This window comes from Rhopalosiphum maidis, chromosome 4 (assembly GCF_003676215.2).
Source record: "Rhopalosiphum maidis isolate BTI-1 chromosome 4, ASM367621v3, whole genome shotgun sequence".
NCBI classification, from domain to species: domain Eukaryota; kingdom Metazoa; phylum Arthropoda; class Insecta; order Hemiptera; family Aphididae; genus Rhopalosiphum; species Rhopalosiphum maidis.
Window position 1 is genome coordinate 5,135,735 of NC_040880.1, and position 26,041 is coordinate 5,161,775.

General features: G+C 25.3%; 2 protein-coding genes across 6 annotated transcripts; one reads left to right on the forward strand and one right to left on the reverse strand.

Annotated features, from left to right (window-relative positions):
* Nucleotides 1-214: 214 nt before the first annotated feature.
* Nucleotides 215-4,321, reverse strand: LOC113548389 (zinc finger protein 658B-like). The gene is made up of 8 exons (XM_026949247.1): nucleotides 3,744-4,321; nucleotides 3,152-3,452; nucleotides 2,952-3,074; nucleotides 2,649-2,788; nucleotides 2,375-2,570; nucleotides 2,198-2,271; nucleotides 790-951; nucleotides 215-711 (listed from the first exon to the last, which is right to left on the reverse strand). The coding sequence occupies exons 1-8, from the start codon at nucleotides 3,909-3,911 to the stop codon at nucleotides 574-576; spliced, it is 1,302 nt and encodes a 433-aa protein (XP_026805048.1). The 5' UTR covers nucleotides 3,912-4,321; the 3' UTR covers nucleotides 215-573.
* Nucleotides 4,322-4,828: 507 nt separating this feature from the next.
* Nucleotides 4,829-18,636, forward strand: LOC113559659 (post-GPI attachment to proteins factor 2). Of its 5 annotated transcripts, XM_026965420.1 has the most exons (7): nucleotides 4,831-5,205; nucleotides 6,614-6,754; nucleotides 9,873-9,983; nucleotides 16,144-16,354; nucleotides 16,436-16,682; nucleotides 17,900-18,121; nucleotides 18,212-18,636. In XM_026965420.1, exons 3-7 carry the CDS (start codon nucleotides 9,955-9,957, stop codon nucleotides 18,340-18,342), a joined length of 840 nt encoding a protein of 279 aa, XP_026821221.1. In that variant the 5' UTR covers nucleotides 4,831-5,205; nucleotides 6,614-6,754; nucleotides 9,873-9,954; the 3' UTR covers nucleotides 18,343-18,636. The 5 variants fall into 5 exon arrangements, with proteins under 5 accessions (XP_026821214.1, XP_026821221.1, XP_026821228.1 ...); XM_026965413.1 differs by lacking the exon at nucleotides 6,614-6,754 and having other exon boundaries at nucleotides 4,829-5,205; nucleotides 18,212-18,354; XM_026965427.1 differs by lacking the exons at nucleotides 4,831-5,205; nucleotides 6,614-6,754 and adding an exon at nucleotides 15,457-15,565 and having other exon boundaries at nucleotides 9,966-9,983; nucleotides 18,212-18,354.
* Nucleotides 18,637-26,041: the final 7,405 nt, after the last annotated feature.

Genomic DNA, 26,041 nt, shown 5'->3' on the forward strand with positions numbered 1-26,041 from the left:
AAATATTTATTTTTTTTGGTAGTTCATTAATTTTATTTATATTAATTAGGTTAATAGTAATTAGTAAGAACTAGAAAACTGTATTATTCCAATACAAATTTTTGAAGCAAGATAGAAAATATATTTAATTACAAGTTGAAACAATCATATTCTATTATTTCAGATTATACAAATAAAGTAATAGTTAGTAGAAACATATGCTCAAAATATACACTTAAAAATCATTGTTTACTAATGCATGAAGTAGAGACACCGATTAATTATTATAGTTAATTATAAAAAATAAAGCTTCAACATTTGGAGTCATAGAAAAATAAATAAATTATAAAAATACAAAATATTAACATTGAATACACTTTTAACAATATTGTATTTCAATGTACATTATCAACAGGATATAGTCTGCGGTCATCAGTCTTATCAATAGCACTGATGGTAATGTTGAAAAAGTCAGTGACATTTGCTAAATATTATAATACAGAATATTGTTATTTTAGCTCATATAAACTAATATACATAATATATAATATATTATAATTATAAACTATATTTATATATACTAAGCTCTATGGACTATGGTACAATGTTTTCAGCTAAATCTAACATAGATTCACTGAAGCTAATAGAATTTAAAGATGTGAAGGAAGTGTTGACATTTAGTAGGTCATCCAAATTATTTACACTATTGGACGGTATATCAGTGTTCAGATCCTAAAATATAATTTTTATTAATAGCTTATTCTAAATATAAAATAATTTTCAATTGTAATACTGAATAATTGAACACACCTTAACTTGATTGGAAATTAAAAATAAGTCTTCTGTTCTATCACATGCCTGCAGCTCATTATCATTAATTATTGTAGCATTTATATAATCAATTTCTGAACTGCCTTTTTGGAATTTTGTAGTTAGCTCCCATACTGTAGAATTTTTATCTTTCATGTGTATCTATAATAAATTATATCAATTTAATTAGTTATTAAGTTAATGTTTATTTAGAAATATATATTTTAATTTGATTGTATTTGTATATGTATTGCACACAGTTTAAAACAAAATAAATTTCAACATTGTGAATAAAACTACAAAAACGGTATGTATTTATTTTAATATTATATTTAAGTATATTTTGAGTATTTTTAATAGATTAACAAAATTAATGTATATAATTAACTTAAATTTTTCAAAAAGATTTTTTAAAAGAATAGTTGTTGTTGTATTACTTTTTGCCTTAATTGTGAAAATTTGATTTGACTTAGTCAGTGGTATTATTGGTACATACATGCAGATAGATTTGTCAACAGATTTTCAATTTTTAGCATAATATAATGTAAAATTATATTTTATGGATATATGTTTCTAAAATATGTTGAAAACCAAATACAACTTATTTAATAATTAATAAAAAAAATTAGTTGTAATGAATTATTTATCTGTTGAAGATAACAGTATACACTGTGTTTAATATATTTTAAGACTTTAAGTTCAATTTAGTAAATAACATTTTTAAAAATAGATATTATTAAATTGTGCTTAATATCATTGCAGTAGCCCTTCCATCGTTTTCAGTCTAGCCAGGGGTCTGGTATAACTAAAAGGTAATCTACTGATATAATGTTTATAATTTATTTTTCATATTATACTAAAACAATGTTGATTTCTTGTATAACTTATGTAAAAAGGGTTATTGTTTTATTTATGTTATTATATTTGAATATATACTCTATTCCAAATAAGAACAGTCTTTGGCGGCCAATTTGTGCGCATGGGTGTGGCTTTACAACACAGCAGACAGGTAAGTGGGAGGTAAGTTAGAAAAACGGATGTTGTCTGACTGCTGCCCAACATAAACTGGTCGCCGCCGAAGACTGTTTTTATTTGGAATAGAGTATATATTTCAAATATAAATTATACATAGTATCTATGTGTAGTTATACTACACTTCAATCCAATAAATTGTAAGAAAATGCAATATTATTTACGATAATATAATTTTATAGTAATATTAGAAGTTATAAATATATAAATTATAAGGGATTAATTTTTTTTTTCAAACATACCAAAAAAAAATAATATTTGTGTGGAGTGATATTATGTTTAATATACATATTTCATTAGTGTGTATACCCATAAAATATATATTCAACAATACATCACTGGACTTAGTTAATAATATATTAATGTTATACTTTACTTTTCTATGTTTTTTAAAATTTGTTACTGTAGCAAAGTCCTTGTTACACAAATCACAATAATATGGTTTTTCGCCTGAAAAAATTAAATTATGTATAACGATTTTATATAATTTTTAATAGTCAAGTAAGAATAAAATATTATACAAGAAGATGTTTCAAAATGTCTATATTGTCACCTGTATGTGTACGAGAATGTCTGACCAACGCTGTACGGTCAACAAATTTTTTTGGACAATATTCACAGTTGTATTGTCGATCATCGTAATGACGCCTTAAATGAATTTTCAGAGTATTATTATGTGGAAATGATCGTTCACACACTGAACACTTATAAGGTTTAGCACCGCTATGACATCGAATGTGAGTTTTCAACTAAAAATATAATCTTAAAATAAACAAACAACAAAACACATAACAAATAAATTGGTTATTTTACAAACATATGCAAACCTGAGATGACGTTCTAAATGATACTGTACAGTATTCACAACTGAAAGGTTTTTCTCCAGTATGTATGCGCATGTGTTCTTGCAGGTTTCCGTTTTGATAATAACTTTTTTTACATACTTTACATACATATTTTTTATCACCTAAATAATTAATAAATAATACGTATAAATTAATGTAAATTCAATAATTCACATTTAATAACAGCTTAATGTAACATTTTATTATAAAACATAAATTGATAGTAGCTATATTGATTTAGTAACATTTATCTATATTTAAACAGTCCAAAATGAAATTATTTACCTTTATGTGTTTTTAAATGAGTATTAAGCCCACTTTTATGAGCAAATGTTTTCTTGCAATATTCACATGAAAATCTATCAGCAACTTTAACTGTTGAGGTGTCACTTGGTATTGGTTGTTCTTCTGAAACCAAAAATAGATAATTGTCAGTTTTGTGTAATCAATATTATGATATTTAAATTTTAATTGCTTTTAATCACCATGATGATTTTTCAAATGAGCCTTCAAGTCACTTTTGTCAGGTAACGTTAAACCACAAGTCTCACATATAAATTCCACATTATTACTTTTAGTGTTTATGTTATTCTTGAAATTAGTGGTTCTTTCATCCACCATAGGTATATATTCTGCCGAAGAAAGCTGTTTAGACTTATACAGTTTATAAACATTTTTGAGAAACATTTGACCATCTAACAAATCATCAATAAATTTCACTAGCATATCCAACTGACATTTACAGTTTGAACATATAGTTCTCGGATATTCATCATCATCAGAAACCTGTAACATGCACATACATGAATAATTAAAAAATAAAGTTATATAAGTATGTTTATTATTATTTAATTTGGAACAAGCAATCTATACAATTTTTGGAGAAGTTTAAATCAATCAACAATTTTTTTAACAAAATAATCACTTAGTGTTGTATTATAGCTATTTGATTTAACTTGACTAAAATCATTAAATTTAAATAATGTTAATTAAAATTATATTTATATTTTTGTAAAATCAATTTGTTGAATAACCTAAAATCTTAATCATAAGATTAGATGCATATTTCATATTTACTTGAATAGGCAAATAGCGGTTAATTAAATCTGCAATAGTCAATTCAGCAGCATCTACTTTTCTGTAGATCAGGAACCTCGATGAGTTGCTTAGCCCACAGAGTCGACAAATGTCTGATTGACTCAAAGAAAACATTTGGTCTGAGATTTCTATCTCTCGTATTGACATTGTTTATTTTTTGTTTTTTACACAAAACAGATTCTAACTGATAAAAAATAAAATAAAAATAGCTAACTACATTCGTGAATTATCATCTGCCTTATACATTTTTTCACTGTTTTAAATATTTTCACGATATCTTCATACCCAATTCAATTCAAATCAGACAGTAAAAAATAAGGTTTATAATTTAAACCACCAGAAAATAAACAGTTTTTGCTTCCTAGGAATATCATTAAATTTTTGAATTGAGATGTATTCAATCTCTTTATCCTTTTCAAATTTTCAACGATTTACAACATAGGTTAGCAAAATATATTATTAAGATATATTGGCAACGTGAATCACGATACACGAACTACGACTTATAAGACATGAGCAATGAATTAAAATATGAAATGAACGAATTAATAGTTGAATTGTTGAATATAATAGAGTAATCACTGTAATCACGGTACGCGGAGGCGGGATTACGAATTTTCGTTTAACTGATAATATAGTATTCTGCACTGTTACCAACTTAAACAAAATAATGTGTACCATATTTTATTTTATCGTGTACCATTAAAAATATATTTTAATATATTTTTTATATATATTTTTATATTTTACTTTATTTTACTATTCTATATTTACTTCGGGCTAAATACTTGTTAATAATATAAATAATATAATAATAATCACAATCGCAAATGCATTTCACACATTTGACCATTTATGCGTACCTGCAGTGTATTCTTATTCTGTGATTTAACCGGGCAACTTTATGACCGGACTATTAGGCGGGCCCTCTCGCGCCAAGCGTTTCAATTACGTTTGATATTATAACGATTTAATAATTATTAAATGTGAATAAAAAAAAAAAACGTAACATGGCCTACAATACGACATCCGTCAACACGTGATTCGGTAGTTATACTGGTTACTCAGATTAGGTACTGTAGTCGGTTTCAGACGATGCACCGTCACGGCGTCATCAAGAGACAAAATAACTACTGTCAGAGCATATGTATATGTACGAGTTTACGACTATCGACAAGTCGCGCACATCTTACTGAAGATCACAACGGGACAGCACGTCAACACTTTTATAATATTGTAATTTGTAATCATAAAAAAATTTCATCGTAAATATTAATTTTTCATTAATGTGTCACGACTATATAAGTTTACGGGTTATACCTTTGCCGTGAAGTGGAGTTTTGATACTTTGATAAGTTTAACTTAAATATATATAATGTATAAAAAAAAACAATATTCTGATCAAATATACAAATATTTAGAAAAATAATATTAAAAATAGGTAAGTACCTACCTCCACACATTTATATTAATTTAATTTTTAAAAAAACAATTTTAAAATATTAACTTCTTGTATACTATATTATGCTTATCCGTCTAGGTACCTATATTATTAACTTTAGGGCTTGAAAACGTAGTGTACTCCAACTCCAGAAGTGGTTATCAACATCAATTAAAAACGTTGAATTCAAATAAGTAAATAGGATATCCATATCTTCAATTTTTGTTTTTTGTTGTTGGGCCCTCTGCCTCACACAAAAATAAACTTTAGGAGCACATGGCAAACGCCCAGTAGGTACTAGACCGTAACACAGTAGGTTTAAGTGAATTAAAATTTATTTTTTTTTATAAATTTACAGTAAATCAAGCGTAGGTACAGAAATATTTCCTAGGGGGGGGGGTGACTCTTTTAACCAAATTCTAATAAAAATACGTGTAAATAATATGTTAATTAATAGATAAATAGTAATAATCAAATTTATAATTTCTCAGTGCGATAATATAATTAAATTATTAAAATAAGGAAATTATCAATTAGGTTAAATTAATTCTATATGATAATTATAAAACATTATAAAACATAATACAGAAAATAAAAAAGATAATAGAACAAATTTAACAAAATCGTTTGTTATTTTGATTTTGCAAAAAATTAACCACACGCAGTTAATGTTGATTGACCGTCACAGCGGTCGTATGTATGCCGTATCGCATATTCGCATGTCAACTAAATATATTTTTAAAAACAAATGTCAAATTTATTTTTAACAATAAAATAATTTAATACAAATAAATACAATAATGTATTGCGTAAAACAAATTTGTATTTGATCAGACCGCAGCAATTAAATTGCGTCCCGATATATTTAACAAAATAACTTTAATTGTATCTGATGTATGATGAGTAGAATATTACCGTTACATTTTTAATGGCAATCAATAATTTCAATGATTTATGAAAACAAAATTCACAATTGAAAGATACATACTAACGTCTAAATATACTCTTATCGATTATTGATTGAAATTATCATAGATATATATTCTGATATTAGATTATCGGGACGCAATTAGTAAAGTCGTAAAGAAAAACGGGGACGCATTAGTATGTACTAATCGCAATAATTTTTAAATTTGGGACGTAATTCGTATGCAACCGATCAGATGACGGTGACCGATAAAAATGGACACGACCGAAACACAATCGGCAAGACAATAGGAACATAATTATTTAAAACAAAATAAGTTACTGGATGAAACAGCCATTTTCTACGACGGATAAGATTAACTATATAATAATATAATAATGTGTACAATTTACATTGTAATAAAATATCATATATACTTAGATTATAATAATTACGATAAAAATTATCAAAATATAGCTATTAAACGTTTCCGTTGTTTAGAGTATCCGTTAAGGAAGGTTTCACTGTATTCATTTATTCATATTAATTTTGTAGTCGAAAACAGGCATTCTTGAATTTAACAATATTCAGGAGTGGTAAGAGGCTATCACCGCTTGGTAATCCTTTGGATCCATGCTTGCAGTAAGTAGTGAATTGACCTATTATAACATTTTAAGTTAAGAAATAAGAATGTTATCTATTTTTATGACATTTCAATTTTTATAAAATGCATTAGCATTTTTATATTTTTATATTTTACTACGTGCTCAGAACTTAAAATCTGTTCAAAATATATAGGTGTCCTCCATTAGTCATATATTTTTTTTAATGTTTTTCATATTATTATGTTTCTATTATATTTGTTATATCTGAGTTTATACTAATGGTTATAGGTCACAACTCACAAGATAAGGTAACCTTGTACCTACGTAACCTCTAGGCTGTAATATGAATTATATATACTTTATATTATATTATATCTTACCTAGTTACCTATATTAAAATAAGTTAGTTCGTATTTAGTTAGTAATGTATAGATTTTCAATTTCTTAAAAAACGTGTGCTCTTACTCATTTTTATTGGTTATTAGAATAATAATTAATAGACAATAGTGTATATTAAATTATATCGTTCGTAATTTTTTGTAAAACCCATGGATACGATAGTTTAAGATGAATGAAAATGTTCAGTAATTTGTCTTGAGAAAATTAATAATCGTACCATTAAAAATAATTATGATGAATAGGATTTATAATAACTAATGCATTATTAATTAATAATTATTATATAATATTATTACATATTTCTTTACATATTTATTTACATATTTTTTATTATATAGACGTATAGTATTGTACTATTGTACTTATTATTTATTAATTATATACTACGTCATGAACGTATTGTACGTCTATCCAGGTATATAATATTTTGGTGACATTCGAATTGCCTTTGGGTGTTTTCATAGACAATTCGAATATACCCAGTCTACTCGAATTACTTCCTATAGCATACTTAGATTATCGATAGTTTTACGTGTAGTATCGATTATTATATCGATTTTCGTAATGTTCAAAAATATTATTTTAAGACATGCAGTATTTCCCAGACAGATAAATTTGTCAAATACAATAATAACCTGGTCGATCACTGATTATTAGTGAAAGATTAGTCCGTCATCGCCAGTCAATTTCGTTTGTGTATAATTATATATAAATTTAAGTTTTTAACTGTATAACAGAATTATTATATTTCATCTAAATTATTTTATGTACTATTTATTATTTTTATTAAATAAACATTTTTTATATAAATTATTACTTCTGAATCAGTCTATTTACTAAAATATTACAACTATTTATTAACATTTATTTTATTTTCTCAGTTTATTTAATATGTTCATTATAGTCTATAATAATAATATGTAAGGTTATACTTAAATCGATTAATTATAGCTATAGGAGGCGATTCTAGTACAAGAAGATCACTAGGTACTTATTAAAATAGGAAGCAATTCAAGTGAATGCTATTTTGGAAATCGGGAGGCAATTCGAGTAACCTTTATAAAAAAAATTCACGGTAGGCAATTCGAGGTTTAGATGGGATTCGTGAGCGCCCAATATTTTACACCCCCAATAGGCCCAATATATTATATGTCCTCCATTGTGCTCCATATGTCTTCCTTTTTAGACCTATAATTTTCTTCGATAAAAAGTATAAGTACCCACAGAGGGCATGGACCAATTGCGCCTAACACATTTTTGTATAGAGTCAGTATACCAATTGCATTTGTATAACACATATATACTAAAATGCTTGAAAATTAAAACTTATTTATTGATCAATTGATTATTGATTAAAGTGATCGAGTATAATACATTTTATAACAGTATCGGGAATTTTATGAAACGAATTATAATGTAATGTAAATAGTATTTAATTTTGAATAATTTACGATCAAAAGATAACTTGTAAAATGCGAAAAAAAATGATTTATTTATTTCTATTATATTATGTACTAATACTCACAAAAAATCGAAGGTTAGTGTTTTCAATTATTATATAATAATATAATAGTTATAAATCATTAAAACATTTTCCTTAGGTATTGTAAAATGGTTTGAGCGCAATTGGTCTATCGACCATAAAATGTTTAGAGCGCAATTGGTATATAATAAGTAATTTTAGGCGCAATTAGTAAACTGCCCCTATAGACTATAAGTAGACCTAATAGATTAAACAAAAATTAATTTGAGATTAAATAGCAGGTACTTGAAGTCATAGATTAAAAATATTTAAATTTGTTTTAAAATATGAGAAAATGTTAATCTATTTCAATTTTTTATGAATGAGGGTTATTTTTTTATTGAAAGAAGGAAACCATTTAGTTATTATACTTATTTATCGATTTATCATCATCATAGATTTAATTATCGTAAAATGGTTTACTTTATACCATTCATTGTTACTATGTTGTTTCTACAGTGCCTAGATACGTTATCGGACAATAGCCAATATTATCATGTAAAGGTTTAAGGTACCCAAGATGCCAAAAATCATGAAACTCATAAATTCGTGATAAAATAGAATGTTTATAAGACTATAAACAATTTAAAGATAGATTTTTATACAAACGATTCATAATATGAATATACTTGTAGACTTGTAGTTATTATAATTATAACGCTACTAAATAAATGTATTTACTGACGATGCCTGACATTAAATCTTTTTCGTTACTCACTTACTCTAATATAGACATAGTTATTATATTATTATATACCTACGACCTACCTATAGTATACTATTACATATCGATTATTATAATATAGTTATTAATTATTATATTATAATTTGTTCCGTATGTGATTATTTTTTGTTTTTTTTTTTATTAATGATACGCTTGGTTTTTATTTTTTAAAACGTTTATCAGTATAATATGACATATTATATTTCATTACTATCTGTTGAACAAGCATTCTGATCACTTTGTATAGCTGTATATAATATATATGAAAATCATTAAAACATTACAGTGGTCTCCTTTTATATAATATAGGTTCCTATATTAGATATTTTTAACCGTAATTCAATTTGCTCAAATTCATTGTATAATTCTAAAAGAGTATTATGTGACATTCTTAAAAAGACTACTAACATTGTTCAAGTTATTTTAATTTTTTGCGTATATTGTATGTACCTAACTATATTATAGTAAATTAAAACTAAAAAACAACCTGTATGCATTTTTTTTTTTTAGATAAATATAAATATCAAACCTTGAGTTTTAAGACACCATTAGTCGATATTGAATATCCAGCAAACTAAAAATCTTCACGGATATGGAGGAACATACTACTAGTACTATGGAGTAGGTACCAAATTTACGTTCACTGCTAATCTATTTAATAATTACGAAATAAATATAAAATATAATAATTAATAGTTACATAGATTATAGAAGCCATAATATGTGGAACCAAAATTTAGATTTTTTTCAATTTATCTAAACATAATCGTCAATTATATCACAAATAAATATAAATTATGTATATTATAACATTTAAAACAGTAATTTCAATACTATCTAAAAATTAGTCTAATATAACAAACCAATTAAATACATTATGTTTGAAATTGTATAATGTTCTTTATAGCTTATACACTTTACTTTGCATAAACATAATTGTTATATTATATGTTTCTAATCATTTAATTAAAATGTATTGATAAAAATTTAAATGATATTTATACGAGTATAAGACAAACGTACATTGTACATTTTATGTACAAATGTTATAGTTGAAGATTCAATTTCTTGGTGTCCTATTTGAAAACATTATTAATATCGAAGTAAGTTGTAATATTGTTTTTGAATAATAAAATATAATATGACGTGTAAATTACTAAATAGTAGTTTATATTTACTTATATTTATTTAATTTATTTGGTGATTCGTATTATCTTATATAGAACTTTGAGGTAATGGCTACTGATGCTATAGGTAGGTAGGTACCTATAATAGCTAATTGAATACGTCATCATTTTGTTCAGTTTGATATAATAATTTTAGTAAGAACACAAATTATATACGTGGCTATGTACATAATATTATAATTATATTTTTTGTATAACCTATAAATTATAACCGTACACTTTTAAATGTATATATATATATATGTATATGTATGATATCTTCAAGACGTTACAACAATTTTGAAAAATACCATGTTAACATTATATAACCAATAAAAATATTGATTGAATTTTATTTTCTTCGTATGACAATTAATTTAATTTGATAAGTTTTTTTTTTTTGTCAAACCTCAAAAATTCCTAAAAATGAATTTTTTGTGTCGTAGGTTCACCATTTCTGTTATAGTGGTTGAAAAAAGCAACTTAAAATATCCTTCAAAACTCTAGGAATACATTGATATAATTTTTATTTAAATCGGCCTGGTACTTTAGTAGAGTATATTTGCATGAGATTAGCTGTTAATAACCTAACCTTATTTCTCGTCTATACTGTATTACCAACAGGTCACTCCTTATATATTGAAAAATCTTAATACCTTGAAAATATGGTATTTAAGTATATGTTTATAAATATTAAAAATTAAAATTTGAACAAATTCATAATTTAAGGAAAAATGGGGTTAGTTTGTTTGGTGATTCATCTTGTAAATTGTATCTATAGTTATATTGGTATAAATGGTATAATAAACTTAAATAAAGCATCAATAGTATATTTATAATATTTTACTATTATCTTACATAGGTAATATAGTCTCTAAATATTTAAACTAAAACCAAAGAAATAATGGGTTAACTATTCGTGCATATTAAGATGTCTACTTTGTTATTAATTTTAAAATGACTACTTATTTATTATTTATGCAACATGTCAACATGTAAGGCTGTAACCAATAAATTTATTTTATATAACGTAATGAGCAAATAACTTACAATTTATAGTATATTTATAAGCATTTCATTTATTATACTGTCTCTCTATGTACAATGTACAATTATAAATTATAATATGACAACATTTATGAGATTTTCAAAAGCTGATTAAATTTATTGTCCTACAACATATATACAATATATTTATAATGGAACTAACAACTATTAAATATAGTATAACACTATGAATCAAATAATATAAATACCATATAGGTAATAGGTATAAGTACAAGATTAAATATTGAATATGTGTTATATTTTTGTAAAACAATTATTAACGACTTTATTATTCTTATCCCACATAGAAAAATAATATTTTTAATAAATTCACAAAATATTGATATTCTATAAATATGTTTTAATAATTTTCAGAACGTTTTAAAATATTTTTAATAATTTGAAAATATTTTAAATATATTTTTGAAATTATTTTATTTGAGTATCTTATTTAAATGGTATATACATTTTAATAACTTAGAAAATATTCACTCAACTTTTGATTTAAATTCACATTTAAAAAAAATCTTCTTAACAATTTAAAGTAAAAAAGGTTGGTTCTCATTTAATAAAAAGTTTTTATCGCCCACACGCTCATCTTATTAGGTGATATAAGAAATCTAATATTTGAAAGTACGGTTCTTAGAGAATAACATTCCAAAATTCAGAACAATTTAAATACTTAATTTCATTATTAAACGAAAAAAATTATGATGAGCATGAAGCTTGCGAAGAATTCGCATATATATATGAAATATCAGCAGAATCTTTTTATTAGAGATACACCATTATCTCTATCAAATTATGGAATTGAGTTTTATATATTATATTACCATTTATAGTATTTGATATTATTACATATTTTCATAGACATTAAATTGCGCCATAAATTGAGTAAATCTATAATCTACTGCAGTGATTTTAATAATGACATAAAATAAAGTCTTCCTCACTTAAAACATCTATCAAAATTCCGATAATAAGTCAAAATGTTTAAAGAAAAATATTTCTTAAATCTATATAATATGTGTATAATATAAACAATGATTATTTACTTAAATGTATTAGGCACATTACAAAAAATATTAAAGATAAATTGGTGAACCTAAAATATAATCTTTGTAGTAATTTATAATTTTCAATTTGAAGGCAATTACTAGTATCGTATTATCTAGTTTTAATGTTTATATATTGGCTATTATGCTGTAAAATAACATGGTTTTATAATATACGTACACCAATAATCATTTTTATTATTTATGCGCATTGCGCATTGGATTGCATGACGCAATGATGATGTACAGTCATTGTTTGATAACTTCGCACAACTGTCGACGGCTGTAACGCGAACGGCTGTAACGCGAACGGCAAAATCTTATTAGTATTGCGGTTTTCTGTAATTGATATAATGTTGTTACTTGTAATTTACAACTAAAATTATTTACTTGTATACGAATATTGTTACTAAACATTTAAAAATAATATTATATTATTAATTTAAAACCGATATAATTTGTGATTATTGAGAGTTATTGAAGAGAAGACTTATAATTTTATGTAGCGTAATATATTAAATTATGATAGAAACTAAAAGACAAACTAAATATTATTTTTTTCCTTACCATTATACATATAGTCTTGAGCACACATGACACATTAGGTATGTCTATAGTATATACTAGATAGCTACGCGTATGACCATATTTAGGCGCTACTTATAATAAAATCTATAATATAGGTTATATGCCTATGTATACGTATAATAGCTAGGTAGCTATTATTTCTTAGGTATTTATTATTATTAGTTATTTTTTAGTTCTTACCTATTACCTACATTGGCTATATTTATTTTGATTTTTCTGATATCTTGTATTTTCTATTTACAATTATAATATACATACTGCGTATACAATTAATACAATATTTTATTACTTGTTAATTGTGATTGATATTTGACTTTAAAATTGTCTTCAAATATTCAGATACTTGTTATGTTGATACTTTGTAAATTTTCATAGATATAAACTTGCGCTCAATACAACTGAAAATTATTCGTTTTAATAATTGAATTGCTTTGTTTTGCTTCTTAAATTCTATGACGTGAATTTAATATTAATATTAATATACTAGTAATTATAAATAATAAATTATATAAATCTTTGATGGACCACATTTTTGTTATAAGTTTGAATACATTTGTCATATAATTATTATATCAGCCATCAGGAGTACATAGTGTTTTGAAAAAATTTTCCTAAAACAAAGTTATCTCTTTTACAGCATGTAATACGTAAACATGTTATGCGTAATACGTGGCTATACCATAGATCTATAAAGATTTATTGGATTTATAGGTCTATGTGCTATGCAAATAATGAAATAACTATAACTTTGTATAATGGCTATAAATCATGCATTACTATTAAAGTATTAAACACCACTTATACAGTCATATTGCCATAATTATGTACTTACCTAACATGTAAGTATTTAAGTATAATCAGTGTTCGACAAAATTAAAATAGGGGGACTCTGTTAACTTTTAAAAAAAGAGCGTCCCCGTCACTTGTTAAACGTTACTAAGCCGTGGGGGCTATGCCCCCACACCTTCTATACCCCTCTTTAAATCATATGAAAAATATTTACAAATAATCAAATTAAAAAAAAGTTACTGTAAATATTATATTGTACATTTTAGTTATAACTAATATAATAACAAACTCAAAACTAACTAAATAAAAAACAATTCATTTTAACTATTTATTGAAATAGTTCCATAATTTATCATAAGACGTATATTCTAGGATACAATAGTAGTTAGAACAAATCTAACGTGGAACAAATATTTTGTGGCACAATTTGTAATGATGATTTAAGATAATTAGTTAAATAATAATAATAAATATCTTAATAATTATTAAATCTATAGTAAGAAAAATTATTATGATGTTATCACGTGCATTTTAATAAAAATTCAGAATGATGCAGTGTCCCCTGAGTTCCCCTTAAATCGAGCACTGAGTATAATACATTAATGTATTTTATTATATTATATATTTGTCAGTGGCATAACTATGAGGTATCAGCCGTGCGGGCTTACCTGGCCTCGTTCGCTTAGACGCAGAACCCCGAAGTAATATAATGTTTTTTCTTTTAATAACTTAAACTAATAAACTATTAATTTAATTTGTTTTTTTAATATTTTAAAATTTTGAATTAATAAAACATGCAATAATATTTTTTAAATAATATATAAAATAATTGTTGTAAGATCAATGTAACCTCTTCTCCTCAGACCTCCCTATATAATACCCGGAAGAGACCATAAGTGGGGAGACCATTGAAAATTTCGCTCCTAGCTCCTAGGTCAAAATTTTGAAGTTACGCGGTTACGCCACTGATTAATAAATCAATTATAATTGCTTTAATATTAAAACTGTCCCTTTGAGATTACATACGACTATCTTATACGTCATATAATATCCAACAATATTAATATTTTAAGTTTTTATACATTATTCTGATACTTGATACTCTGACTTATTTAGTTATTTAATATTTTAATAAATTTTCTTGAAAAATGTATTAATAACGAAGAAAAAACTTTCAACATCTCATGAATTTCTTAACAAATATTTTGGGTTTGTCCTTATGGTAACACTTATCGCTATCAATGACATAATAATAAAAATAATAAAAGTCGATCCGTTAAAAAAAAATGATACGAGTAATAATAAATAATAATAACAATATAATAGTATGATAACATGATACGCTCCTATACCATCCTATAGTTCCTTAAATATTTTATTTTTTTATTGCAGTAAATTGATTTTATTATGTTTTCCTTATTGATACTGTTTGCCGTTTAAATTATTCAGATGTCTAGAAAAACTGAAATGTTGAAACACTTGAAATTCACTAATCGTTCCAAACGTCGCGCAGTTCATTTAATTAAACTTAAGTATAATAGATTTACCATTGATATAAGTAAGTTACCTACCTATCTATAATTTATTATGTTTTATGTCAGTAGAAATGTTTTAAGAAATTTTTTATGTATAAGCATTCTTTTCACTAAACTATGATTTATAAAATAGTTTATTTTATAATTTATGTAAATTAAACCATTAGTGTGTAAAAATAAATTTAAGTTTTTTGTGCTTACCATAATAATGTACTAATTATTTTTTGAAGATATTTTATATTATTTAATTATTAAATTTATTTGTCTTTAATCAAAAACTAAATATGCTAAAATAATAGCTACTTATCTAAACAATCATACTATTTGCTCATATGTGTTTAATATAATAATTGATTTAATTTAAAGGTAAAATATTTAGAATGGGTGTGGCTTTAAATAGTTTGTTTTGTGTACTAATGTATTAGTTTTTTTATCGACTATGAAAGTTTGTTTTTTAAGTATTATTATGTATGTATTTTAGTATTTTTTACTGTGAATAGTAAAACTATGATATACTAATATTGATATTTAAAAAGGGTTCATTCAACAAATTTTTATATGATAGATTTTCAGTAATAACTTTTTAATTTTTATTTTCTAGTATGAATAATTTACGACGAATTACAAGCATGATTCAAAATTATTCAGTATCATGTCCAGAAAAACCAGACAAGCGGTATTTATTTCAAATCAAAGTGTATTGGCTGTCAATAGTTACTTTACTTAGTGTATTGGTTACCTTTGTATTTTGTGTTTTATGGACTATACTTTTTAAATTGGATGACGCTACATCAACACACTGTGGCTATCGAGTTTGTTTATTGAAATTTATAAGCACAACATTTTTTTTACTTCCTAGTTATTATGTATACTTAATTATGTTTGTTTTATAGGTTAAAAATTACTTGCCAACAATATCAACTGCTGTGGGAAACTATCCAGTACAGCGATTTATTTGGACTTTAGTCATAATCGCTCATAGTCCAATAAGATTTATTGTGGTTGGTATATATTACCAGTACTACACTAATATAATTAAACCATCATTACACTGGTGTGTGGTATTATTAAGATTTTTATCCACTGTTGAAGTATGCTCATTAGTTGTATTATCAATATTTACTTCGTCAGATTATTACAGTGAGTAAAGTGACAAACTAGATATTTACTATAAAATACACGATAATTTTATAAAAAAAAAAAAAATGAATTTCTATTTAATAATTTTTCTGTTTTGGTTTCTACTGTTAGTTTTCTAATGCTTTCTCATATACTTAAACAGTTAAATTCCTTTTTTTTTATGAAATGCATCTACAACTATTAGAGATATCAAAATATGGTATTATAATAGTATTAATATTAGGCAATTAAGTTGTAAATTATGATAAATTTTAAATTTATTTTATTTAAATTATTGTACAGAAAGCCAATTTTATAACCTCAAAAATTGTTTATTTTACTAAAAACATGTTAAAAATAACAAAAAATTAAATCACTTTAATTCCATAGATTTGTCTTATCAAAATGGGTATTTTAGATATTCATAATATTTGCAATATACTATTCTTAAGACACTATTACTTTAATTTAGTACAGGTATAATCTGTTCTATTTTTATTTAACCATAATGGTAATGTATTATTTTTTTTATGTCTCATTAGTTATTATTAATAATTTTTAAGTTATTTAAATAATTACTTATATCTTGGGAATATAAAAAAACTACTTTTTTTTCTAGTTTGAAAAGAAATAAAAATGGATTATTATTTAATAACCAAAATATTTAACATATAAAGAGATTTTATAATAATAAAATTTAATTGTTATATAATAATGACCAGGGCTTGTAAGTTGTGCATTAAAAAATGCATAAATTAGCATGCATTCATGCTCTAAACATTGGCAAAATATGCATTCAAATATGCACTATGTGAAAAAATCATGGACAAATTTTGAAATAATAAGATAAAAATCAATTCATTTTAAAAGTATTTTATGCCTTTTAATTTTTATACATTTTAAAATAATCAAAATTAATAAAAATAAATCAAAACTAATACTATCATTTTGTAAACAGGAAAATAAATAAAATAAGAAACAAAAAAAAACCAAAATATTTAAATTAATAAATATAATATTTTTTTATGTAATACTATGCACTAATAACACTAAAAAATCTATTATATTACAAATATACCTGAATTTATTTCTCAGTTACCATGTTTGTTCCTGTGTAGCAAAAAATATATGCAAATGTATGAACTTACGAGCCCTGATAATGACTATTGAGTTATAACTTATAACATTATTTTTTTAAATTTAAGTGTATAGATATGAATTTATTGTATTATTTTAAGGTATTCATGAAAAAAGTTTTGTCACTTTTATCTGTGCTTCTGAACTTAACATGGTTATTTCATCTATTTTATTGAAAAAAGGACGTATTACCAGAACACTTATGACAAAATTAGAAGTGCGGTCATTAAAATATAAAATAATTTTTACTTTATTCAATATGACCAGTTTTGCAATTGCTGGATATTGTTTTCTGCGACATAATGCTTATTGTGAATCTGGTGGTATGTACTTAAATAAAAATATTTTTTCTATGTGCAATGTGCATATACAAATATATTTATATTTACTTATTGAATTTTATATAATTTCAGTATATACATTTTTTGCTCTCTTTGAGTATTTAGTTGTGTTGAGCAATATGACATTCCATCTTACAGCAGTTTGGGATCTGGCAGGTGTATCATTAGTGGTAGACGATAATTTAAACCTCACCTATCGATGACTGAAGTCTAATTATATTTAGTATAGTGCTATGAGATACAAATATCTTATATATTGTTTGATTATAGGTCTACTAAAATGTGATATTAATACCAAATCAAATTATAAAAACATAATTAAGATATGCTAATTGTTTTGATTTTTATATTAACATATAGGCTATTGTATATTAGTTTGCATACAATATTGGTATCTGGTATAGCACAAAACGTATTTAAGATTGTTATTGTTTTAAATAGTTGTTAAGTATCACAGTTCTTAATGTTTTATTTTATGAGTATATATATTTTTTTAACTGTTAAATTAAAAATATTTCTAGGCTAATTAATAATTATTGTTATATTTTATATTTACAAAATTATTGTTAGTAACGAATCTCATATTTTTACACAACTTTTTTTTTTATAAAATAAATATATTTTAATGTTGTGTATGCTAGTCGAATTGTAATGAATTTTATAAAATATATTGGTAGTAATAAAGTAGTAAAATTACTACTACGAACAAACAAATTAGTTTTTTATGAAAGTTATTTGTATGAACAGTAATTATTTGTTTATGATTCCTGTACGCTTTATTTATTCTAAAACTTTTTTTTTTTAATATTTAAGCACATACATAATATATTTTTGTTATATCGGAATTAGAGTACAATATATTGTTGAATAAATATTGAACGTTTTTATTTTTTTATTATGAATCTTTATTACTAGCTATAAGAATTTAGAACAATATATTATTTATACATTTCCAATAATTCTATGACAATTGACAATTGATAGTTCTATCAACTATATAATACAATATAGTCCTTGTAAAAGATTTTGATTTGGGAAATAATTTTACTTATTTGTTGTAACTGAACAGAACATAATATTATATGCTCAAGAGTTAAAATTCTTAGTTGTAACCTTTTGTAAGCTAATTATATGGTATAGGAAAGGTTGTTATCAAGTAAATCTCAAGCAAAAAGTATTAAAGTTTAAAACTAGATTTTATTTCTGTCACATTTTCAAGCTTAATAGTACATTTAGTAATTTAGTATACAAATTATAGATATGGAATAAATTTTAATGATTGAACTACTATTTTTGAAATTGTGATTTATTTTTAATTTGCTATACAAAAACAAAACCAACATCTATAAATATAAATATTAATAATGTGTTTTGATAATAATTTGGTTGTATCATCAGCTATATTAAATAATTTAATATTTAAATTAGTTTTAATTTTTAAGAAAATTATAAGCAATAGGTATTGGTCCACTACTATGCCTTTGGCGTGTGCAAGTGATAAGGACAAAGGACAAAGGACTCAAATCGGACATCGAAGAATATGCACCAGGATAAAAATTGGAAGAGTGTGTAGAGGTAGACAGAGATAGATGGCATTAAGTAGTGAAAGCAGCAAAGGTCCTAAATGGGCCATAAAAAAAAAAGTTTAACTTGTTCGTAAGTCAAGTGTTGCTAATGGTAAGTAATAAGTATCTATTACTGTAATCAATTTATAATATTTGTTCATGTAAAAATTTAGTATGCATACTGATACAGGTACCTAGACGTGTTTATTGAATGATGGCTAATAGGTAATGCTAAATTGATATTAAAAATATAAATTATAATATATATCCATTGTACATAACTACATAAGTGGGTAATGAGTTATGATATAGGTACCTAATAGGTACTTATTAATTATTATATATTATACACAATAAACCATAATAATAAGTATTAAATATACATAATGATAATTTTTTAATGTAATGAAAATGTATTTAAGTGTTAAGTTATTATTAGAAAAATGTATAAGGATTAAGGTGTATTAAGGTATTCTAAATTTCTAATGTAATCTTAATATTTTAATTCACGATTAGTGTGACTTAGTTGCTTATCTACGACACCACGCGACTGAAATTTGAAACGTATTTCAAATGTGAATAATATCTATAATTGTTCAAAAAAAAAAAAAATAGCAAAATCAAATTTATTATTTTGTGTTTGCAAATGAGAGATGTATAATACTTCTACGTTTTGTTTCAAATTTAATATTACGTTGGTTGACATTAATATTGATGTACTGAATGAAAGTATCTTTGTACATAAGGCTATAAGAGAGTTCACCTATTCACGATGAATGTTCATTACCTACTTTATTAGATTAGAATTCATATTATTTTTCGTGCTGGTGGGGGGAAAGTGAAGGAATTTTCAAATACTATGGATCGAAATATATTTATAAATTCTGCATAATATAAAACAAAACTTGCGTGTTGTGTAGATACATAATCTGAGTTATCATATACAACAGTGCGATCGTATTTTATATTATGAAACATTGTATATCTGTGATTCATTATATCATGACACAGGTTGGTTCCCAGCCTTTTTTGACTTGTGGTACTCTAAAGTATTTTTTAAAATTCCGGAGGCACCCAATATTAGTATAGGTATCATTATTCATGTTTATATTTTATAACTTTAGTTTTCTTTAGCTATTAGTTAGGTATAAATATTTTAGTATTATACACCCATCAGTCGTTTTACATTTTATAAAAAATTAAATAATTTTAACATTAATAATTATTTACCTAAATACGAAATAGGTAAATTATGGTACTAATTACTAATACTATACACATAGTACTCTCATTTTCTCTATAATTAATTCAAGTTTCATTAGTTAATTTGTTTTTATATTTACAACAGTAGGTATGTGGAAAAAAATGACCACGGACCCCCCTCCTAAAAATAAATAAACACACCTTGAAAAAATAACTCACGAAAAGAAAAGTTTATGTGAGTGTCATGTAATTTTTCTATTTAATATTTTGTTGATTATTATTATTATATTATTACAGTACGTCAGTACCTATAATCATAGGTACTATAATGTAATAAAATATAACACAAGTGAAATTTAAAGTATACCTTTTAAAAGCAAAACAACAAGAACTTAATAAAAATAAGAATACATGCAGAAGATTGATTCAAGAGAGCAATATTTAATGTTATATAGGTTATAGGTATTATATTAAATAATATACCTACCTAATACAATTTTATGTATCCATTTTGTCCATTTTAGACAAAATTATTTATTATTTAATTAAAATAACTACAAATGAGACTATGAGAGTGGCAATAACTTTACAATGAATGGCAATGCAACTACAGTTGTTGGTTGTTATTTTAATAAAATATCTGCGCTTTATCCTAATTAACAATTTTATTTTTGGTGGATATTTTTCCTTAGTAAATTTTTTTGGTGGGTATTTTTCCATGGACTTTTTTCTGTGGGTTTTCCGTGGGTTTTTTCCATGCGTTTTTTTTCCAAGATTAATTTGTAAGTGTAGAAAATGCTTATTCATTTAAATATGACGTTGACAACAGTAACAATATTCATAGAGCTTTTTTTCCAGTATTAACGACACTTAGCGTGCATCTTTTTGACATGAATACAAAATTAATTTTTTTTAAAACTGTATGGTTTATAAAATTTGAAATAATTTTACGGCACTCTCTATTTAAGTTCGTGGCACCCCGTTGGAAGAAGTACAGAATCCCATTAAAGGTATTTATGAATAATCAACACATATAATATGACTTGTTCGAATAAGCGATACCTATTGTTCGGGTTAAATCATAGGCGTGCGCAGGATTTTGTGTTGGATGCAGTATACATTTTTAACCGGTCCTAAAGAACAGTAAGCAGCCCACGTATTTCCTCTATATAGCCTTCCCTCTCTGAATTCTGTTTAGCCCCACTGTGTAAAATTTTAATATTTTATAAATTCATGTAATCACTTGTGTACCCGAATCATTATAGGGTATATCCCCCTTCCACTCATATAAATTCATCACTCTATGACTATACCTATTATAGTTATTAGAAATATAATAAATTGTCAATAAAAAGTAATAATATTTTTATGTAATTTAATAATATATTACTCTATTCTTTTATAAATATATTTAACATCATATAGGTAATAAAATAACACTTATAAGTATATAGTAATTAATAATAGATATTTATACATTACTCATAATATTGGAATTCTTAAGAGTTAGGTACGTAAAATAAAAATAAATAATAAATTCAATATGTTTAAAATTATTCGTTCTATGTATACCTTTCAAATAAATATCTACCAGCCCACTAAATCCAAAATAAATTTTCAGGTGCAGCGAAAGCAGCATTCGCTGCACCCGTGCGCACGCCTATGGGTTAAATAGTTATGCCTTATGCTTATCAATTCTAGAATACACTCTTAGTCAATACACAAACCCTGGACGTAGGTGACGGGTGTATGTGTAATTTTTACTTTCGTACAGAGGCACGTAGTATGCAATACGTACACTGCGGGGTCCACGTATAAATCCTTATTAGTAGGGATCCTAACCCTGGTGGAATGTAATTTAATCTAAAGCTTATTTAATTCTACACGGCTAAATTTAGGATCATCATAATGTAACGAACGATCTTGGTGGAGTTTAATTCCAAATGATTATGTTTCGGTTTCTTTGTGCGTTTTTCAAAATCGCGTAGGTAGGTGACCGTCCCAAATCCGGGCACGCATCGCCAATAAAACAAATAGTCTGCGATCAACACAAACGCTTATCATATCGGATTAGAAATTTTTTCAGAAAGGAAAAAATATTTTCGTGTAATAGCTCAACGGCGGCGGGTAGTAGTTGTTAATACCACTAATACCAGAATAAATCGTTTTCAGATGTTATGCTCTATGCTGACGATAAAATCGTTTTCAGATATACCATACGCTGATGATGTATGTAATATTATAGGTACTGTGTAGACAATAAACTACATAGGTTAAACTGTCTACTTCATAAAATATAAATTATAAAAACTCCGAGAACAATATTATAGTATATTATTCTATTTATTAAACATAAAGAGCTTTATACACAACAAATTTATATAGAAGCTCAACAATTAAGCATTATTAACACAATAGGCACCTATGTACTCGTATATGATAGTATGATACAATATTTGAAATTGAATGATAATGCTATTTTTCTGATTATTATTGATGCATGCAGTATATAAATATAATAATATATTATATATATATAATATTAATTTCGATACGATACGAAAGAAATATTATCCGTGAATGGTATGCTCACAAAGTGTGCGTAAAGGAGACTATACCTACGAAATAGTATATAGGTTTGAGCACGAAGTTTTGCAGAAAAATTGATTTCGTTTCTTTTTACTTTCCCCACGTTTTGCTGGCATCGTCTTTTGTCCCTGCCGCCGCGGCCGGTGCACGCGTTATACACATAGGTAATATAATATGGTAATATCGCGTCGGCGTGAAATAGTGCCATGGGTAGTCGTTAGTAGGAGAGACGGCCGGTTTGTATAGGTACATTTTCCAACTTCTATATTAGTCGATTTTATTGTAAAAAAGACGAAATTCGACGTTTAAAATATCAATATCGTCGTATCACTCTCGCTCCGGCGGCCTCCGCCTATTTCATAAACACTTAGCTTACAGCAGAGGCTCAGGGTCCTATAATACCCACATATAACTTATTATATGTACAAAACACGTTCAATTAATCGAAAGTACTATGAATATTGTCTTTATATAGCTTATAATAAACGATATAGTATTTATTCTCAAAATCATTCTCGACTCGACTGTTTATATTGAATCTAGATCAAAATATATCCAATAGTTGAAATATTCACGGACAAAATATATAAATTTAAAAATTAAGAAAAACGTTTTTATAAATAAACACAAACATTTTGAAACATCGATAAATCCAAATAACATAACTATATTTTACACTATAATATTTTCTAATAAAAATTAGCTAAATGATTTCTAATAAAATTAGCTTAAGTATTATAAATCAAATTATAAAATTTCAAGCATAGAAAATTTTTTTTTCTTAATCATGAGATACACAACTTTTATGAGTTGATTTTGTTCATGTAAAATAATATATGTGACATGAAAATCTAGCAAAAGAAACTAAAGTTGTACTAGTTGTAGGTACAGCGTAAATTGGGTATCATATTTGGCCATAACAGATAAAAAAATAAAATAAAAGATAAATTATTAAAATATATTATCTGTGAAGAATACAATGATGGCAGTAGAAATGTTCTAATTTTTTAAAATGCTATTGCGCTTTTTATTAAAAAAGGAATTTCCTTATTGAATTATTTTACATTTTAATTTGTATTTAATTTTGTATTACTTATTTGACTATAACGACTAATGTTTGTGAAGCATATTTTGCTAACATATTAGTAATAATTGTGTACCTAGGTTGACTTGATTTTTCTAGCTAATTTTATAATTTAATATTTGAACTAAATTTATTAGAAAATAGAGTATTTACAAATTTGAATATTTTATCCGTTAATATTTTGATTAGTTATCGTTTATATTATATTAATTATTTTTAGCTTATATTATTGATTATAAATTCTAGTATTTATCAAATGCTTATATTATAATATTTCATAAAAAAATGTATTCTGATATTGTATGGTATTATTTCTATAGTATTTGAAGTTACAAGTCAATTGTTCATATTATTATTTGTATACAGTATTTATGGAATTTGTTAATATCAATATAATATTGTATTCGGCACTGATTAATCCAGCCACTATAGAAAAATATTGTATCAGGGAGTTTCGATTTTAAATCATTCATATATAATATAAACATACGTATAATATAAAGAATGGAGCACCACTCTACGCTACAGGTATTTGTTAGCTATACTCTGTTTCAGTATTTCCTCTACGCAATCCTGTAAGTAGATAGGTATCTCAGGTATCTGCTTATAATTTCGTTACCGATAAAGATTTTAATTTGTTTTTTTATAACGAGTTTTTTCCGTATATATATTGTACATATCAATAATGTCGAACATATTATATTTCGAAAAAAAATATGTACACATGAAATGTTTTTAAGTTTCATACGCGCGAGCATGCGTGTTCACATTTGTATGTGTGTGTGTGTGTGTGTGTATTATGTTTATGGCGAATGGGTGAATTATGGAACTTGTATTGATAATGTAGTCGATGGTAGCTATTAAAAAAAAAAAAAAATGTGACGCGAATGAATTGTAAATAGAATTGTAAAGTACCTAAATCTTATAGGTCTACGAATAATTACGGATGTCGAAGACTTATCGCGAACTGCAAGCACGAGTTTTCTACAAAATCATTTCGCAGATTTTAAGATTACGGTTTCCCTTTAGGCGTAAGAAGGTTGGTACATAATTTATAAGCGTACAAAATGTTTGGTTACCCATTTCGTCCTTTTGTTGCAGAGAAGCAGCAAGCTCATTCCATAACATGCAATCGCATAAAACAAATCAGCATCGGTGTACGCCAGTATATACGGTAAGTGTAGTCTGTAGAAAACCCGCGTTAATCTTAAGCTTAAAACCCATATACAATACGCATATATAGTGTCACCGTCAAATACATAGGTATCTATAATATAACCGTATAGATTAGGTTATAGTATGGCACTATTGTGTATATGCCATATTACACTACCCCGCATAATAAATCAGTATACAGTCTGACGTTTATTCTACCAAACAATTATTATTGTAATTATTACCGTCTACACATTAAACATTTATATGGTTTATACCACTTTATACTTGGAATCGGTTGCAGTA